This window comes from Sander vitreus, unplaced genomic scaffold, assembly GCF_031162955.1.
Source record: "Sander vitreus isolate 19-12246 unplaced genomic scaffold, sanVit1 ctg325_0, whole genome shotgun sequence".
Lineage (NCBI taxonomy): Eukaryota > Metazoa > Chordata > Actinopteri > Perciformes > Percidae > Sander > Sander vitreus.
Genome location: NW_027595471.1, coordinates 59,147 through 79,106, shown reverse-complemented (window position 1 = coordinate 79,106; position 19,960 = coordinate 59,147). Strand labels below are relative to the sequence as shown.

The following is a 19,960-nucleotide window of genomic DNA, read 5'->3' as shown; positions in this document are numbered from 1 at the left end:
GTTTAAGATGTCTGTGTGTAGCCAGGTGTAATATGACTGTATGTAGCCAGTGTGTATACAGTTGTAATATGTCTTTATGTAGTCAGTGTATATATAGGTGTAATATGACTGTGTGTAGTCAGTGTGTAGCCAGGTGTAATATGACTGTGTGTAGTCAGTGTGTAGCCAGGTGTAAGATGTCTGTGTGTAGCCAGGTGTAAGATGTCTGTGTGTAGTCAGGTGTAATATGACTGTATGTAGTCAGTGTGTAGCCAGGTGTAATATGACTGTGTGTAGCCAGGTGTAAGATGTCTGTGTGTAGCCAGGTGTAATATGACTGTATGTAGTCAGTGTGTAGCCAGGTGTAAGATGTCTGTGTGTAGCCAGGTGTAATATGACTGTGTGTAGTCAGTGTGTAGCCAGGTGTAATATAACTGTGTGTAGCCATTGTGTAGCCAAGTGTAAGATATCTGTGTGTAGCCAGTGTGTAGCCAGGTGTAATATAACTGTGTGTAGCCATTGTGTAGCCAAGTGTAAGATATCTGTGTGTAGCCAGTGTGTAGCCAGGTGTAAGATGTTTGTCGTTTTGTATTTCAGTCGTCGGACTCCCCAGCCATCTCCGTGTCCGGGAGGAGGCGACGGATCTCCGGCTCGCTCTCTGTGGGCCTTCAACACTCTGCTGAGGGTCCGGCTGCTCTGCGCCACCTACGTCAACGTCAACATCCGAGACATCGACAAGGTCGGTCTCTGCATCAGCCTCGGTCTGTCTCACCATGTTCTGCTGTCATCTCTGGTCTGTCTCGGGCTGTCTCACCATGTTCTGCTGTCATCTCTCGTCTGTCTCACCATGTTCTGCTGTCATCTCTGGTCTGTCTCACCATGTTCTGCTGTCATCTCTGCTTCTGCCTCAGTCTGTCTCACCGTGTTCTGCTGTTCTCTCTGAAACCTCATCTTTCACAGTTGGCTGGTAATTTTGATTCTCCTTGTTATTGTTTTCTGACCACTGACTTTGGTCTCAAGGTTTAAATATTAAATATAATTATTGTGTCTGAAAGTAAAGTTAGTCAGTAAGTCAGTAAGAACTCTGATCGTAGTTTGTCCTGCTGCTTTTGGGTGGAAACAGATCTGACTTCAGTGTGTCTGACCGACAGTCATTGTCTGTTTGTGTGTGTCTGTTTCTTTTTGTGTGTTTGTGTGTGTCTGTGTGTCTGTGTGTTTGTGTGTGTGTGTGTGTGTGTGTGTGTGTGTGTGTGTTTGTCTGTAGATCTATGTGAGGACCGGCATCTATCACGGTGGAGAGCCGCTCTGTGACAACGTCAACACACAGAGAGTCCCCTGCTCCAACCCTAGGTACTACACACTGAGTATACACACTATAACACTAACCCCAGTGTGACTGTCTGTTTCACCTGTCTGTCTGTGTGTCTATCTCCTGTTTTACCTGTCTCTCTGTTTTACCTGTCTGTCTGACTGACCTGTCTGTGTGCAGGTGGAACGAGTGGCTGGCCTATGACATCTACCTGGCCGACCTCCCTCGCTCAGCCAGACTCTGCCTGTCTATCTGCTCTGTGAAGGGAAGGAAGGGAGCTAAGGAGGTGAGACAGGAAGGAGACGAGGACACAAAAAAGAATCATTGAAACAAAGACTGAATCTACCTGTCTATGTCTCCACCTGTCTGTCTGCAGGAGCACTGTCCTCTGGCCTGGGGGAATGTTAACCTCTTTGACTACATCTGTCTGTCTGTCTGCCTGTCTGTCTGTCTGCAGGAGCACTGTCCTCTGGCCTGGGGGAATGATAACCTCTTTGACTACATCTGTCTGTCTGTCTGTCTGTCTGTCTGCGTGTCTGTCTGCAGGAGCACTGTCCTCTGGCCTGGGGGAACGTTAATCTTTTTGACTACACGGACATCCTGGTTTCAGGGAAAGTTGCTCTGAGTCTTTGGCCAGTCCCTCACGGCCTTGAGGATCTCCTGAATCCCATCGGAGTCGCCGGTTCGAATCCCAACAAGGTACAGCTCCTCTCTGCCTGTCTGTCTCTCTGCCTGTCTGTCTGTCCCAGTGAGGGTTCTGATTGGCTGCCTGTGTCTGTAGGAGACTCCCTGCGTGGAGCTGGAGTTCTCCTGGTTCAATCAGACGGTCGTGTTTCCAGACGAGCAGCAGATAGAAGAACACGCAAACTGGACCATCAGCAGAGAACTGGGCTACAACTACTGCCACGGGCTGGTATTACAATATATAACCCTAACACCCTAACCCTAATCCCCCTAACCCTAACCCAAACTGGACCATCAGCAGAGAACTGGGCTACAACTACTGTCACAGCCTGGTAATACAGTATTAATATACATACATATATCTAATGCCATGAGCTTATATTACAGCATTTATATATATACATATATCTACTGCCACGGGCTGGTATTACAATATATAATATATATATATATATATTATATAATATATATATATATTAGGGCTGTCAGCATTAATGCGTTAATCGCGATGCGATTAAAGGTCGAGCATAGTGTGTTAATTTTTTTTAATCTTATTAATCGCATGCCGCCATGTATTAATTTATTTTCACTTCACTCGGCTTTGCGTCGAGACTAACAGGACACTATTTTGCCGTACTTCCTCCTAACACATCCTGCTGCTGCAGGAATAGCAACACCGATTTCAGCGCCTCATTCTGCTGCCACTGATATGTCTGCTCTTCTCTCTGCTGCTCTGAAACAGACGTTACAGGAAACACAAACCCCGCTGCACGTGACGCTAGTTAACACTATACTCAACAGCAGCTAACGTTAGCCTACCACTAGCTAGTTAACACTACACTCGACAGCAGCTAACGTTAGCCTACCGCTAGCTAGTTAACACTACACTCGACAGCAGCTAACGTTAGCCTACCGCTAGCTAGTTAACACTACACTCGACAGCAGCTAACGTTAGCCTACCGCTAGCTAGTAGCTGGATTAAACACGGTTAAAATGCTGACAGCTAACACTAAACGGTGTAAAGTGTGACTGTGTTTTACTGTAGAGGATTCAACACCAGGATGTAACAATCTGCAGCTGTTGTTGTCAACTGTTCAATGAAACTGGTAATTTACAGCTTCGTGGTTCATTCAAAGTTGTTGTTAAATTCAAATGTGTGACTACATTAAATATATAGTAAAGAAATACAAATCTTAAAGTCAAGTTCATAAAGTCACTTTCTTTGCATTCATTTGATTCCCAGTTAAGATCCTCTGGTAAGAACGGCTTTCACTGTTAATATGGACTTAAAGACTGTTCTGAAATGCTGAATAATAGAATTTTAATTATGTGATAAAACCTGCGATTAATCACGAATAACTATAGAAATTCAAAGATTAAAACCGATTAAGAAAATGTAATCGTTTGACAGCCCTAATATATATAAATATATCTACTGCCACAGGCTGGTAACACAGTATTTATATACATACATATATCTACTACTATTTATGGCACAATTTGCATTTGTCTCTCTCTCTACCTGTCTCTCACTCCACCTGGATCTCTCTACCTGTCTCCCTCTACTTGTCTCTCTCTCTACCTGTCTCTCACTCCCCCTGGATCTCTCTCTCTCTCTCTCTGCCTGTCTCTCTCTCCTCTTACCTGTCTCTCTCTCAGAGCAGTCGTCTGGCGTGTGACAGCAGTGTTTCTGCTGGAGATGGTGAGCAGCTTCGTTCTCTCTGCTCCAGAGATCCTCTCTATGAACTCTCGGAGCAGGAGAAGGACTTCCTGTGGAGGCACAGGTAAGGGGCGGGAGGTGAGAGCCCGGGGCTTTCTCTGGAGGCAGTTGCAGACTTGTGTCTTTCAGACAGATGTAGAAGCGTGTGTCCATGACAATAAAGGCAACATGGTGGCTGTGCGAGCGGTACGAGTCTGCAGCTGTCCGAGCTTCCTGGACACTGAACTGAGACTCAGGTGTTGTTGGATAACAGTGAATGATCATTAACGAGAGTCGGCTATTGGTCAGAAAAAAATCTAAATAGAATCAGATTCTACGTGTCTTTTCTTAGTCTTTACCCATATTCACCTTGGACTCTTTCATTGTTCCTGTCTGTCTGTCTCTCTGTCTGTCTCTCTGTCTGTCTGTCTCTCTGTCTTTCTGTGTCTGTCTGTCTGTCTGTCTTTCTGTGTGTCTGTCTTTTTGTCTGTCTGTCTGTCTGTGTCTGTGTGTCTGTCTGTCTGTGTCTCTGTCTGTGTTTGTCTGTCTGTCTGTCTGTTTGTCTGTCTGTGTGTCTGTCTGTGTCTCTGTCTGTCTGTCTTTCTGTCTGTCTCTCTCTCTGCAGACATTACTGTGTAAACATCCCTGAGTCTCTTCCGAAGCTGCTTCTGTCCGTCAAATGGAACTCCAGAGACGAAGTGTCCCAGGTACAAAACACATTCTCACAGTCACTTCCTCTCATCAGTTACCTGTCTGTCTGTCTGTCTGTCTGTCTGTCTGTCTGCCTCCCTGTTCTCTGTCTGTCTGTCTGTCTGCCTGCCAGCCTCCCTGTCTCTGTCTGTCTGCCTCCCTGTCTGTCTCTCTAACCTGCCTGTCTGCCCCCCCTCCAGATGTACTGTCTGCTGAAGGAGTGGCCTCTGATGGAGCCTGAGTCGGCTCTGGAGTTGTTGGACTGTAACTTTCCTGACCCGATGGTCCGAGAGTTCGCTCTGCGCTGCCTGGTGCAAGGCCTGACGGACGACAAGCTGTCCCAGTACCTGCTGCAGCTCGTACAGGTGCGTCCACACCGTCATTCCTTGGTTCACCTCCTGGCTGCTGTACATTTATAGCCTCTGTTTCTGGTCCAGGTGTGTTTAACCTCCTGGTTCAGGTACAGGACTGAGACAGACATAAATGAGCTGTAAGTTCTATAAAGCTCACTTATGTCGCCTGGTATGGTTGTGTACTGTCAAACATTAACATACATAATGTATCTCATAAACATGAAGATAGTGTGTGTGTGTATGTGTGTATATATATATATACACACATACACACGCTTCAGTTGCTCGTCTTCAGATGGTGCAAAACGCTGCGGCGCGTCTCTTAACTGGAGCACGTAAATATGAGCACATTAACCCCGTTTTAGCTTCACTCAACTGGCTGTCCGTATATTTTAGGATCCATTTTAAAATGAATTTACTTGTGTTTAAATCCTTAAATGGTCTTGCCCCATCCTACCTGTCCGAGTTGCTTCACCCCTACACTCCGACCCGCTCACTCAGGTCAGCTGAACTACTGCACCTGAGTGTCTCTAAAACGAAGTGGAAACTTCAAGGGGATCATGTTTTGCTGTGGCAACTCCAAAAATATGGACTGAGCTACCTCTGCCTATTAGACAGACTTCTTCACTGTCTCATTTTAAATCTCTTCTTAAAACCCACCTTTTTTCCTTGGCTTTTCCCAGCTGAGGTTGACATTTTTGACAACAATTTTTACTGTGATACTGTTTCATGTTTTAAATGTTAGATGTTGTAAATGTTTTAAATGATTTCTACTTTGTCCTGTACAGCACCTTGTGCAACGCTGGTTGCTTTTTAATGTGCTTTATAAATAAATGTTATTGATTGATTGATTGATTATATATGTTAAGCCCCTCCCACTAGACCAAATAACTCTTAATTGCTTCAGTTATCTCTCAATTATGTTACCATTTAGACATTAATAATGTCACTGCTAATTTCTACAATAAATAAATATATAAAATGTGTATATATATATATATATAAATAACAGACTCTTGAACAAATCATCTTCCACACAACTAACTTTAGAAACACAAAAACTTATACACATTTTCAACTAGAAAATCTCCCCTCACCTATGACCCAGATACATGGTATCTCCCACCATCAGCACACCTGAGTGGGACTGCTATAGGCTGCTCTATATGAAGCTGCTCTATATGAAGCTGCTCTATATGAAGCTGCTCTATATGAAGCTGCTCTATATGAAGCTGCTCTATATGAAGCTGCTCTATATGAAGCAGTACTTTGCCCCAGCTCTGGTTCAAACCCAGGGACTGGAGAGGAGGGTTCAAAATAGTGGTAAAGTATCATAGTTTGTTGTAAAATAGAAATGATTTAAATGAATGAACTGAACAGACTAAACTAAACTAATGTAATTTGGTGTTTTACTGAATGATATGTATAAAAGTGAGACTGCTAATTAATTATCTGGGTGCTTGGTGACCTGAGTAGGTTTACCATGTGGCATCCAAAAGTGACAGGGCCTTCGTCTTCATCAGGTCCTTTGTCTTCGTCAGGGCCCTCGTCACTGATGCCAAGAAGACAAACTGAGACTCTGGATTGTGTGTTTGCAGGTGTTAAAGTATGAGATGTACCTGGACAATCCTCTGGCTCGTTTCCTGATCAAAAAGGCTCTAACCAATCAGAGGATAGGACACTTCTTCTTCTGGCATCTCAAGTGAGGAACATGAACTGTGGGATGAATATCTTTAGTAACTCCTAGCTGTGAACTTGTTGTTGTAATCTCGTTAGTGTTGTGTTGAAACTAAGAAAAACACTGTTTTCAGGTCAGAGATGCACAATAAGACGGTGTCCCGCCGCTTTGGTCTGCTGCTGGAAGCTTTCTGCCGAGCCTGTGGAATGTACCTGAAACACCTCAACAGACAGGTGAGCACTGAAACACCTGGAAACACAGGTGAATACATGGTCCGCTGGATCTGTGCTCTGATTGGTCAGGGATAAGTCTTCTTAAAGTCACTTAAATGTCTCAGACTCTGTGTGTGTGTGTGTGTGTGTGTGTGTGTGTGTGTGTGTGTGTGTGTGTGCGCAGGTGGAGGCCATGGACAAACTGGTGAATCTGACCGACACACTGAAACAAGAGAAGAAAGATGAAACACAGAAGGTTGGAGAAACTCTCGTCTGTTTTGAATTTGAGTAAAGATGTCCTGTGATTGGTTAATACTGATATGTTGCTGTGATTGGGTGATGCTGATATGTTGCTGTTCTGTCATTGGGTGATGCTGATATATTGCTGTGCTGTGATTGGTTGATGCTGATATGTTGCTGTTCTGTGATTGGGTGATGCTGATATGTTGCTGTTCTGTGATTGGTTGATGCTGATATATTGCTGTTCTGTGATTGGGTGATGCTGATATGTTGCTGTTCTGTGATTGGTTGATGCTGATATATTGCTGTCCTGTCATTGGGTGATGCTGATATATTGCTGTGATTGGTTGATGCTGATACATTGCTGTCCTGTGATTGGTTGATGCTGATATGTATCTGTGCTGTAATTGGGTGATTCTGATATGTTGCTGTGCTGTGCTGTGATTGGCTGTCAGACTCAGATGAAGTTCCTGGTTGAACACATGTCTCGTCCAGATTACATGGAGGCTCTTCAGGGATTCGTCTCTCCTCTGAACCCGGTTCACCAGCTGGGAAACCTCAGGTAACGTTTCAGCTGTCTCACTGACTATCTCACTGTCTGACTGTCTCAGTGATTGTCTCACTGTTAAATAAGGTAGAATTCTGCACAACAGTTCAATGCTCTGAGAAGTATTATTTAATAGTGTAGAATCAGGCACACAATGTTTCAGCCGAAAATGTGGCCTTCCTAAGGTGTATATGATTGTGGTGACCCATGACCCTTATCTCATGTCACATGATCATAATCAAGTAAAATTCTACCTTATTTGAACTGACTGTCTCACTGAGTGAAGTGATATAGTGCAAAGCACAGGAACGTAAAAAAACAAAGTAAATAAAAGTACAGCAATGCAAAGCACAGTACAATGAAGTAAAAAAAACAGTAAAGTAAACTAAAGCACAGTACAGTAAACAACAGTAAAGTCAACAAGAGTAAATTAAAGTGGAGTAAAGTGCACTAACTTAATTAAAGTGTGTGTGTGCGTGTGTGTGTGTGTGTGTGTGTGCTCAGGCTGGAGGAGTGCCGCATCATGTCGTCAGCGAAGCGCCCGCTGTGGTTGAACTGGGAGAACCCCGACATCATGTCCGAGCTGCTCTTCACCAACAATGAGATCATCTTCAAGAACGGAGACGGTAGCTGGCTCAGCGCAAACATAACACAATGCTAACCATGCTAACTCTGCTGGGGGATTATGGGTAATGTAGTGTGTAACCTGTGTGTGTGTGTGTGTGTGTGTGTGTGTGTGTGTGTGTGTGTGTTGCAGACCTGCGGCAGGACATGCTGACTCTGCAGATCATTAAGATCATGGAGAACATCTGGCAGAACCAGGGCCTGGACCTGCGGTGAGAACACCTGGGACGTTATGACAAACTCAACCATATAGAACATAATGGTCACGGTTTAAAACAATTCGTTAACGTTGTGAAATGGTCCCAGTTTGGTTAGGTTTAGGCACCAAATCTACTGAGTTAAGTTGATAAAAAGATGGAGGTTTGGGTTCAAATCAGCCGTGACTTCACTTCCTGAAGGTTACCACGTGACGCAGAACGTGACATAGCTCCGTTTGTTCCCTGAAGTAAAAACAAACGTTTCTTTTCTAACGGGACATGAACCTCGGTCTCCTGGGTGAAAGTCTTGTGTTTGTTTGATTGAATTGATAGTTATTATTATTTTTATTTTTTATTACATTTTATATCTGCATTTATGTCAAAACCTAGAGACTTTCAAACATCAAAATGCCATGTATTAAACATATTTGTGTCAAAATGACATGTAAACATATTTTCGTATTCTATTTTGCCTGGAAACGCTTCCTATTTTCTAGCATGCACGCGTGCGTGTCACGCAGGCAGTGTGCAAGCTCTAACCTGTTAACATGGGAGCCCAAATAAAAACGGACACGCCACGCAGCTGACACGCTCACACCATGCAGGCAGTGTGCAAGAGGCCTTATACTTCCTCACCTTACTTCCTGGTTTGCTCCCGTCAGAACTACTACGGCCACTAGAGGGCGCCGCCACTAGAAACCTAAATATAGGACAGAATGATGCTGGAACAAACCACTTGGGGGAGTTTTTCAGGGGAGGACAGTCTCAGCTAACGTGTGTGTGTGTGTGTGTGTGTGTGTGTGTGTGTGTGTGTGTGTGTGTGTGTGTGTCAGCATGCTGCCGTACGGCTGCCTGTCCATCGGCGACTGCGTGGGTCTGATCGAGGTGGTGAAGAACAGTTTCACCATCATGCAGATTCAGTGTAAAGGAGGCCTGAAGGGGGCGCTGCAGTTCAACTCCAACACACTGCACCACTGGATCAAAGACAAGAACAGAGGAGAGGCGTACGTAGCTGTCTGTCTGTTCGCTGTCTGTCTGCATTAAAATGTGGTGCACATGTACCAAACATTTATATGGACCATAAACCCTATTTGGCATCAGATCTACAACTGTAGTCTTCAGGCCAGTGCCTGGATTGGACTAAATAAGGTGCCAGTACCCTGATTCAGCAGTTCCATGACATGATCATTGCATATGTCTTGGATATATTTTTTTTCATTCATGTCTTGTAGGGGTCAGGTCAAGTTACTTTATTGGTACCTGTGGGTAAAGTAGGTTTACAGTCTAAGAGGCAGGACATCCTTAAAACTTTGTAAACCACCACATAACATGTAACACACAAAACATGCTTGTGTGTTGTGTGCAGTATCTACAGCTAGTACATGACCAAGGTGCTTGTGTGTTGTGTGCAGTAATTCTACAGTTTGTTTAACAGAGTGATTGCCGCTGGGACAAAACTGTTTTAAATCGTGTAGTTCTACAACCAGGGATTATTAGCCTCTGCCCAGAGGGGAGATACTGGAATTCCCTATTCAAAGGGTGAAGGCTATCTTCTGAGATGGCCATAGCTATCTGCTGTAGTTTAGCATACAGGGATGTGGGGTGCAGCTGGGACTCACCAGTCAGCTTACTTGACCATCTTACAATTTGATTTAGGCGATTCTTGTGCTTAATTGAGATGTGACAGGTACATGATATAAAGCCTATTAGTATGAATATCAGCCCATTACTAATAATGTTATTAGAAGTAAGGGTACTCATGTGGACAAAAATCAGAAGAACCAGATCTCAGTAATGCTGACTCTGACACAGCTTTAGTCTGTCTGTCTAGATGGAAGGTCACATGTCTGTCTGACTGCCTGCCTGTCTGTCTGTCTGTCTGTCTCTCTGTCTGCCTGTCTGTCTCTCAGGTATGACCGGGCCATCGACCTGTTCACCAGGTCGTGTGCAGGTTACTGCGTAGCGACTTTCATCCTGGGAATCGGAGACCGACACAACTCCAACATCATGCTGAAGGAGAACGGACAGGTGAGCCCCACATCCTCAAACTGCTCAGTCCAAACCCTCAAACTTCTCAGTCCAAACTGTTAGATCCTTGAACAACCCAAAACACGTGTCAACGTCGACCGCTTTTCATACTGTGCAGGCATCAACATTTCAGGCTTAAGCAGCAGTCAATAGACGTTATATTTTACAGACACTCCTGGTTGCTGATGTTGTTAATAATTTCGCCCACATTTCGGATTACATTCATGTTGGAACATGTTCTATTATGTAGTTTTTGGGTTATAGTATTAAAAACCTTGTTGGTGATTAAACTGGTAGATAGTGATGCTATACTCCTTAACAGTTGGTCTTTGGCAAGAAATGTTCACAAGTCTCTGACCTAGAAAGTCAAGTCTCAAGTCTCTGACTTAGAGTCCAAGTCAAGTCTCATGTCTCTGACTTAGAGTCCAAGTCAAGTCTCAGGTCTCTGAGCTAACTAAACATATTCTCTAGTCAGATCTTCTTTAGTTTGGGCCTTGTCTGAAGTTTTTAAGCCAAAGCTTTTGATGAACAGTGCGGTTGACATGTTTGTTGCCCTCTCTCGCAGCAGATACGTTACGTGTTATGTAGGTAGGTTAGTGTTAAGGTTATGCAGGGAGGGGAATAACATTCTGCTCCTCAGGCATTTCCTAAAAATAAAGATTGCTCATGAGTTCCACATCTGAAGTCTCAAGTTAAGTCTGAGGTCACTGTATGTGACTCGAGTTAGACTCCTAAGAGTCCCCATCTCTGTCTTCGGCTGCAATGATGGACGGGATGCTTGAAGCGTTGACTCTGCGCAATATACTGGTGTTGACACGTGTATCAGGGGTGATCTAGCACCTACAGTTGTGTTCAAAATAATAGCAGTGTGTTTAAAAAAGTGAATAATGCTCAATATCCTTTATAATAGCTTTTATCAATCATCAATCAATGCATTGGGAACACTGCACATTCAATTCTAAATCAAAACATGACCAGAATTGATCAAGTTTGTGTTCTACCTTTACAGAAAGTGAAGAAAAAGGAATATTAGGCTGTTCAAAAACATAGCAGTATTTGCATTTTTCTTTACAAACTCAAACATTTACATTTACTGAAACATGTCTCAAGGGTTGGCTTCACTTTGAATCACTGCACTAATATTTAGTTGCATAACCATTATTTCTGAGAACTGCTCCACATCTGTGTTGCATGGAGTCACCTGTGAACAGGTATTCCAGCCCAGGACCATTGAACTACATCCCACAATCCCTCTGCAGTACTGGGTTAGCCTCAGAAACAGCATTTCTGATGTCACCCCACAGGTTCTCTATGGGGTTGAGGTCTGGGGATTGGGCTGGCCACTCCATAACATCAAGCTCTGCTCTCTTACTGGTGTGTTTTGGGTCATCGTCTTGTTCAAAGACCCATTTCAAAGGCATTTCCTCTTCATAATAAGGCAACATGACCTCTTCAAGTATTCTGATGTATTGAAACTGATCCATGATCCCTGGTATGTGATAAACAGGCCCAACACCACAGTATGAGAAACATCCCATAACATGATGTTTGCACCACCATGCTTCACTGTCTTCACAGTGTACTGGGGCTTGAGTTCAGTGCATGGGGGTCGTCGGACAAACTGTCTGCGGCCCCTAGACCCAAAAAGAACAGTTTTGCTCTCATCAGTCCACAGACTGTTGCCCCATTTCTCCTTTGGCCAGTCAATGTGTCCTTTGGCACATTTCAACCTATTCAGTACATGTCTTTTTTTTCAGCAGTGGGACTTTGCGGGGGCTTCTAGCTGATAGCTTAGCTTCACATAGCCTTCTTCTGATCCTAACAGTACTCTCAGGTAACTGTAAGTCTTCTTTGGTTTTCCTGGAGCTGATCATTGGTTGAGCCTTTGCCATTTTGGCTATTCTTCGATCCATTCGAATGGTAGTTGACCGTGTTTTCCCACGTCGTTCAGGCTTTGGATGCCATTTCAAGGCATCTGAAATCATTTGGGCTGAGCAGCCTATCATTTTCTGTACTTCTTTATATGTTTCCCCTCTCCAATCAACTTTTTAATCAAAGTCCGCTGTTCCTCAGAGCAATGTCTGGAACGACCCATTTTGCTGAGTATTTCAGTGTGAAATACTCTATAACCAGCATGCCCAACATTTGGTTCCTTCCTTCCTTAAATATGGGCCATAACTGACACCTGTTTCTCACCTCACTAACTGAACACAACACTGCTATTATTTTGAACATGCCCCTCTCAATTACAGATTCAATCACCCAGAATGAGCAGCATCATGTCATGACTGGTGGGTCTGTTGGTTTTCTAGGACTCTACAACACTACTAGGAAATTATTTACCATGAGAAATATCACTTCTACCAAAAAATTAGATTTATGAGGTTAGTGATGTTGGACTGCTATTATTTTGAACACAACTGTACAGTCCAAACTTTTACCCTAACTCGTACTACTCTTCTTCCTATTCTTCTTCCTCCAGTTGTTCCACATCGACTTCGGTCACTTCCTGGATCACAAGAAGAAGAAGTTTGGGTACAAGAGGGAGCGAGTTCCCTTTGTCCTGACTCAGGACTTCCTCGTCGTCATCAGTAAAGGAATCCAGGAGTCGACCAAGACAAAGGAGTTTGAGAGGTCTGACCTGTCTCACTTTCTGCCTGCCTGTCTCACTCTCTGTCTGCCTATATTTATAAACAGGAGTCAATCAAGACCAAGGAGTTTGAGAAGTCTGACCTGCATCAGCTCACCTGCACAATGCTGGTCCTCCTGTCCCCCTCTGTGTTTACCTGTCTGTCTCTCAGGTTCCTGGAGATGTCTTATAAAGCCTACTTGTCTGTCTGCCTGTCTCAGGTTCCAGGATATGTGTCATAAAGCCTACCTGTCTGTCTGTCTCTCAGGTTCCAGAAGATGTGTTATAAAGCCTACCTGTCTGTCTGCCTGTCTCTCAGGTTCCAGGAGATGTGTTATAAAGCCTACCTGTCTGTCTGCCTGTCTCTCAGGTTCCAGGAAATGTGTTATAAAGCCTACCTGGCCATCAGGCAGCACGCCAGCCTCTTCATCAACTTGTTCTCGCTGCTGCTCGGCTGTGGAATGCCTGAACTGCAGAGCTTTGACGACATCGCCTACCTGAGGAAAACCCTGGCTCTGGGTAAGACAGACAGGTGCAGAGAGACAGATGGTTTGAGAGACAGGTAGAGAGACAGGTAGAGGAAGAGGAGGAAAGCCTTGGCTCTGGGTAAGACAGACGGGTGCAGAGTGAAACAGAAGGGTGGAGAGAGAGGTAGAGAGATAGAGAAACACTAAAACTGATTTATCTCTTCTTATACCATGGTCTTTGAATCTTGCTAGCATAACGTTGGCTTTCTGGCTCGTAGCTGTCAGAGCTGAAGGGTTCTCTGAGCTGAGCGGACTATAAATGTCTCCTGTTGCTGAGCGTGGAAAGTTGTATCCAAGGTCCGTCCTATTTCCTGGAGTAGTGAATAATGTTTACATTGCATAAGAACCGGTAACACTTTATAATAATGGTACATACATTAACATGAATTCATGGATAAGGAAGCATGAATTTATTCATGTAGTACTCATGAGTAATGTATAAAGGATTAATAGTATCTCATTCATGACTTAACGGAGGAACAATATGTTCATTAATGTCTTTAATAAACTGAGCAGTCACAGCGGTGTACCTATATTCTGAAGAACTGTAGTGATGTAATCATTGTTAACTAAACATTACTTCATTACTTCATCATGTTTGTGGCCCTTCTTATAAAGTGCTGACCTGGTCCATCTTTAACTTTGATAAATAAGATATGATTAATGATGTATTAAGAATTAAAGGAGTGGGTTTTCAGAATGATACTGAGGTCACTACATTTAAGTTACTTAAACTTTTTAAGAAAATTTAAGTTACTTTTTAAGAAAGTAAAAGAAAAAAAAAGGGTACTAAACAGCAGTTGGTGACATTAAAGAACGGCTTGTTTATTGCTAAGGCCATATGGTCATAATGAAATGATTTAATAATAATGTATAACAATAACTAATTTCACTAGTAAATTGCTGTTGAACCATCAGATGGGAAAAGGACATTTACAATAACTTCAAATGCACCACGAGGCTGTAGTTTACCAGTTTCATTGAACACACCGTCTGTGTTGTTTCTCCGACCAGCTGCAGATTGTTACATCCTGGTGTTGAATCCTCTACAGTAAAACACAGTCACACTTTACACCGTTTAGTGTTAGCTGTCAGCATTTAACCCTGTTTAATCCAGCTACTAGCTAGTGGTAGGCTAACGTTAGCTGCTGTTGAGTATAGTGTTAACTAGCTAGCGGTAGGCTACCGTTAGCTGCTGTCTAGTATAGTGTTAACTAGCTAGCGGTAGGCTACCGTTAGCTGCTGTCTAGTATAGTGTTAACTAGCTAGCGGTAGGCTAACGTTAGCTGCTGTCTAGTATAGTGTTAACTAGCTAGCGGTAGGCTAACGTTAGCTGCTGTTGAGTATAGTGTTAACTAGCGTCATGTGCAGCGGTGTTTGTGTTTCAGAGCATCAGAGAGAAGAGCAGACATATCAGTGGCACCAGATTTCAGTAGCCAGGGTTGGCAGGAAGAAGATTTTTACAAGTAAATGTTCCAGTTAATGATCCAGGCTGAACATTCTCGTCTCCCTCCTTCATTTTACAGTCCGATGGTGCTAGAACGGCTCCGGGTCAAACCTCAATATGGAATGGATTCATCTGCCTTTTTTTTTTTAACACGTTATTTTTTCTCAGATTAATTAATTGAAATTAACGCGTTATTTTGACAGCCCTATGTAAAACACATTAAAATGTAAATGAATGCTCTTCTTCTGTTCTTTGGCAAGTGACCATGGTATAAACTGGTTAATGCCCTTTGAGGTGTTGAGTTTCAGGAATGAATGGACTCTGCTGCATGTTGGTTGTTTCCGTCCATTAAATCCTGATAATGGATGCCTCGTCAGGAATTAACTCTTACATCTGTACTGATTTCATACCATATCACTAACTCTCATGTCATTTCAGATCCTGCCCTTAGTCATCTCATCCCCTCACCTGGTTTCACCTGGTTTCAACTCCATCACTCTCGCCAGACTGTCTACACTTCTTATCCTTCCAGTTCCATCCTACCTTTGACTTTTTTTTTTTCAAAATGTTGTTTAACTTTTATATAAATGTTTTATAGTTACGATTCATGTAGTAGCTGGTTGGCTTGGTTCCAGCCTTAAAACTCTTTATATCAGCATTTGATGAAACTACAACGGAGATATTGAACAGAAAAACAGATGAAACTAGAGAATGCAATTTCTGAAGAAATTGCAGTGTGAATGCTGTATGTTGAAAGGCTGACGCTACACTGGTTTGCTGACTTGAATTGTATAAGAAGAAGGTGAAGTAGTGAGAATAGTTGGAAAAAGTGGGAATGGGTTTAATTAGCATGAATGTCTTTGAAAAGTTGAATAATACCCAGAATGTCTGAAAGGTGTGGCATGTTTTAATTGTTTTTAGTTAAAAAAGTGGGAATGAGTTTAGTTAGTATGATTGTCATTGAAAAGTATAATATTAATAATGTCTTAAAGATGTGGAATACCTTGATTTTTGGAAAAGACTTAATGTCTTTGAAAAGTTGAATAATACCCAGAATGTTTGAAACGTGGAATATAATGATTTAATATTTGTAGTTAATTTTAACATGATGCTAAATGGGATTGCTGGCTTCAATTTGGATGACGAAGCAGCTAAAGGAGAATGAATCAGTCTGAAAAGTCAGATTAGGGAATCTCAATCAACTGACACCCCCCCCACACACACACACACACACACACAGACACACACACACATGGTACGATACGAAAGGAGGAGAGGAAGAAAGGAGGTGCTATTTGTCAACTAACATGATGTCATGATGGACTAACTGACAAACGGACTGACTCTGATAACTGACCTCAGGCCTCAACACCTCATGCCTTCAGCATTCACACCAAATACGTAAATACGTAATAACAAAGTTGTGAATGCCTTCAGCAGAACTCCTTGTGACATACTTTGTAATAATGAAAACAACTCACTAGAACTCCCAAAGAATGTGTCTCACTTTCTTCTGTTTGTGTCTGTCTGTCTGTCTGTCTCTCCACATGTCTCTCCATCTGTCTATCTGTCCGTCCACCTGTCTGTTTCTCAGAGAAGAGCCAGCAGGAGGCATTGGAGTATTTCACCAAACAGATGAATGACGCTCATCACGGAGGCTGGAGTACCAAGATGGACTGGATCTTCCACACCATCAGACATATGCCCAACGAACACTGACACACACACACGCACACGCGCACACAGACACACAGGAAGCAGATTGTCTGGAGTTACGCTGCGGGTGAAAATCATGGATGTTGCAGATGAAACAGAAAATACTTTGTGGAAAGATCAACAATGGTGAAAAGTAAGAGCAGGGATTTATTATCTTTGAGCAACGATGAGGTGGAACTGTTACTGAAAGGTCTGTAAGATACCTAACCAATTAGACTGACTGACGTGCAACGGAAATGCTGCAGTAGTATGGACGTGAAGCGTAAGCCCCAGTAGTGTGGAAGCCAGGCATGAAACGCTCCTAGTAGTGTGGATGAGAGGCGTAAAAGCAGCAAAAGATCCATCCATCAATCTCCGCCGCTTTTCTGGGGTCAGGTTGCGGGGCCAGTAGCTCCAGCAGGGGACCCCAAACTTCCCTTTCCCGAGCCACATTAACCAGCTCCTGACTGGGGGATCCTGAGGTGTTCCCAGGCCAGATTGGAGATATAATCCCTCCACCTAGTCCTGGGTCTTCCCCGAGACCACATCCCAGCTGGACGTCCCTCCACCTAGTCCTGGGTCTTCCCGAGGCCTCCTCCCAGCTGGACGTCCCTCCACCTAGTCCTGGGTCTTCCCCGAGACCACATCCCAGCTGGACGTCCCTCCACCTAGTCCTGGGTCTTCCCGAGGCCTCCTCCCAGCTGGACGTCCCTCCACCTAGTCCTGGGTCTTCCCCGAGACCTCCTCCCAGCTGGACGTCCCTCCACCTAGTCCTGGGTCTTCCCGAGGCCTCCTCCCAGCTGGACGTCCCTCCACCTAGTCCTGGGTCTTCCCCGAGACCTCCTCCCAGCTGGACGTGCCTCCACCTAGTCCTGGGTCTTCCCCGAGACCTCCTCCCAGCTGGACGTGCCTCCACCTAGTCCTGGGTCTTCCCCGAAGCCTCCTCCCAGCTTGACGTCCCTCCACCTAGTCCTGGGTCTTCCCCGACTCCATTCAGGGTCTCTAAGAAGGCTGAATACTCCAAACTTTTGTTTGGTGCATATGCACAAACAGTCACAGCCCCCTACTCCCCCCAACCTGCAGGCGTAGGGAGGCGACCCTCTCGTCCACCGGGGTGAACTCCAACTTGGCGGTGCTCAGCCGGGGGCTTGTGAGAATCCCCACACCCGCCCAGCGCCTCACACCCTGGGCAACTCCGGAGAAGAAAAGAGTCCATCCCCTATCCAGGAATATGGTTCCAGAGCCAAGACTGTGCGTAGAGGTAAGCCCCACCAGATCCAACTGGTAGTGCTCCACCTCCCGCACAAGTTCCGGCTCCTTCCCCCACAGAGAGGAGACGTTCCACGTCCCCAGTGCCAGCCTCTGCTGCCCGGGTCTGGTCCGTCGAGGCCCCTGACCTTCACTGCCACCCGACCCCAGCGGTTCCTCCCACAGGTGGTGGGCCCATGGGATGGTGCCACGTTGCTTCTTCGGGCTGATGAGCCCTCGATCTGGGCCTGGCTCCAGACGGGGGCCCCAAGCTTCCTCCGGGCCGGGTAACTTTGCCCTTTCCTCGTTGAATCATAGGGTTTTTTGAGCTATTCTTTATCTGGCCCCTCACTTGAGACCACTTTGCCATGGGAGACCCTACCAGGAGCACCAGGCTCCAGACAACCCAGCCCTCAGGTTCATAGGGACACACAGACCTCTCCACCACGATGAGGTGATGGTTCCTGGAGAAGCAGCAAATGATATTTGTTTTTAAAACAACCTGTAGCAGAAGATATTTGTCTTTAACCAAACCGTAGCAGTGTGGATGCAGCCTGGTTGTTTACTGCACTACTGTGAGGATGATGAAGGTGTCTGTTGTAGATTTTAGCAACACAATGTCGTTTTGGTGGGATGGTTGTCATAGCAACATGAATCTCAGGGTCACAGGTAGTTGCGGAGGCCAAAGGCATGCTGGGAAAAGATGGCGATGATGATGTTGTAAATGTCTTCCAGTCGGTGCTACAGTTAGCCTGTTAGCTCTTATCAAAAGGAAAAACTTTATTACTGTAGCATTTGAACTTTATTGAGAAGCAGCTGTAAGTTTATAAAGTGTTTGAATGAGGCCAGCTTTATTGAAACCAGCAGCGTGAACACTGGTCGCTGTGAGAGCAATAAAACCTATGATCACTGAGCAACACTTTGACAATCAGGAGTTCTGACCAATAGGAAGGCAGAGCTGATGGCTGTGGGCAGAGCCACGGGACCAAACCAACCAATCAGGTTTCTGTGGGAGTTTAAAAGCACAAAAAACTGTGAAGGCTGAGTTTACGAACTGAAAACAGTCGAGTTTAAACTCTTCATCAGATTTCTGTCACGTTTCATCAGAAAATGTTTGAAAGTTTAAAACAAACATGACTTTGTATGAAGTTAAAATACAGTTTTCTTACTGAAATAATACAACTTTTTACTCTTTCTCAAATGTTACAGCCTTCTGTTCATAATATTAGGTCTTAATATTTCAAACATTTTTCTTTTACTCTCAAGATGTTTTGACTTTTTAATGCAAGATTATAAAACTGTGGCTTTATTTGGATATTTACTTTAATAATCTAAGACGTTGTCTTTTCTCTGACACTAATAATATTTTAGGGTAATCTGACCCTTTGTGAAGAACTGGAAACTAATTTCTGTTGCAGTTTCCTCCACAGATTTATATTTTGGTTTTAAAGTCTCTCACAGCTGGAGACAGACGCGAGTCTGTAATTAATACTTTTTAATTTTAAAGTGTTTAAATTAATCTGAAGTTAAATCAGGGATCAAAGTCTTTTCGAGACAATCTGAACCAATCAGCTGCCTGCGTAGTCCAATCAGTCGGCTAGTGTTTGCTGGCGTGTTAGCTTAGCTGGAGCAATGAATGGTGGGTAGTTTAGTTAGCGTAGCATAGCAACAGTGGGCTAAAGTTCAGTTTAAGCCCCGCCCCCTGCTGCATGATGCTCTATTGATTTGTGACATCATTGACTGTGCTGGTTGCCATAGTGACCTGAATGTGTTTGTTTCCATGTGATCAATGTTATTGATTGATGTTAAATTAGAGCTGTCAATCGATCAAAAGATTTAATCGCCATAAATTTCAAATTTATTAACAACAGAAACATGTAAAAATAGTAAAAATAGTGAATACAAAAACCTTGGAAAGAGCAACAGACATACAGTGGTCTCACAGAACTCTGTGAAATGATCACAAACTGTTAACAGCTGATTACGTGGTGGTGGAATGTGTGAAAACTCGGTGTGGCCACCACGGAAAACAATGCCAATGTAAAGTCAATGAGAAGATGACGTAGCATTAAGAGCGACTATGGTAGCGAGTAGTATGAAAGGCCGAAAATCCACATAGGGTGGTTTGGTCAAACAACACAGGACTTTCACCCAGGAGACCGGGGATCGTGTCC

General features: G+C 44.0%; 1 protein-coding gene across 2 annotated transcripts in view; it reads left to right on the top strand.

Moving 5' to 3' along the window:
- Positions 1-17,606, top strand: part of LOC144513720 (phosphatidylinositol 4,5-bisphosphate 3-kinase catalytic subunit alpha isoform-like) — a 28,328-nt gene extending 10,722 nt beyond the window's left edge. The window contains exons 10-28 of one of the 2 annotated variants that reach the window (XM_078244891.1): positions 577-718; positions 1,244-1,329; positions 1,469-1,574; positions 1,835-1,987; positions 2,070-2,201; positions 3,632-3,756; positions 4,297-4,378; positions 4,562-4,726; positions 6,313-6,416; positions 6,526-6,625; positions 6,789-6,860; positions 7,300-7,406; positions 7,896-8,017; positions 8,149-8,227; positions 9,046-9,216; positions 10,123-10,240; positions 12,723-12,874; positions 13,240-13,388; positions 16,438-17,606. In XM_078244891.1, the coding sequence (XP_078101017.1) occupies positions 577-718; positions 1,244-1,329; positions 1,469-1,574; positions 1,835-1,987; positions 2,070-2,201; positions 3,632-3,756; positions 4,297-4,378; positions 4,562-4,726; positions 6,313-6,416; positions 6,526-6,625; positions 6,789-6,860; positions 7,300-7,406; positions 7,896-8,017; positions 8,149-8,227; positions 9,046-9,216; positions 10,123-10,240; positions 12,723-12,874; positions 13,240-13,388; positions 16,438-16,562 (2,290 nt within the window). In that variant the 3' untranslated portion in view covers positions 16,563-17,606. Of the gene's footprint in view, positions 1-576; positions 719-1,243; positions 1,330-1,468; positions 1,575-1,834; positions 1,988-2,069; positions 2,202-3,631; positions 3,757-4,296; positions 4,379-4,561; positions 4,727-6,312; positions 6,417-6,525; positions 6,626-6,788; positions 6,861-7,299; positions 7,407-7,895; positions 8,018-8,148; positions 8,228-9,045; positions 9,217-10,122; positions 10,241-12,722; positions 12,875-13,239; positions 13,389-15,281 lie in introns of both variants that reach the window. The other variant, XM_078244890.1, reaches the window with a different exon arrangement.
- The last annotated feature ends 2,354 nt before the right edge of the window (positions 17,607-19,960 follow it).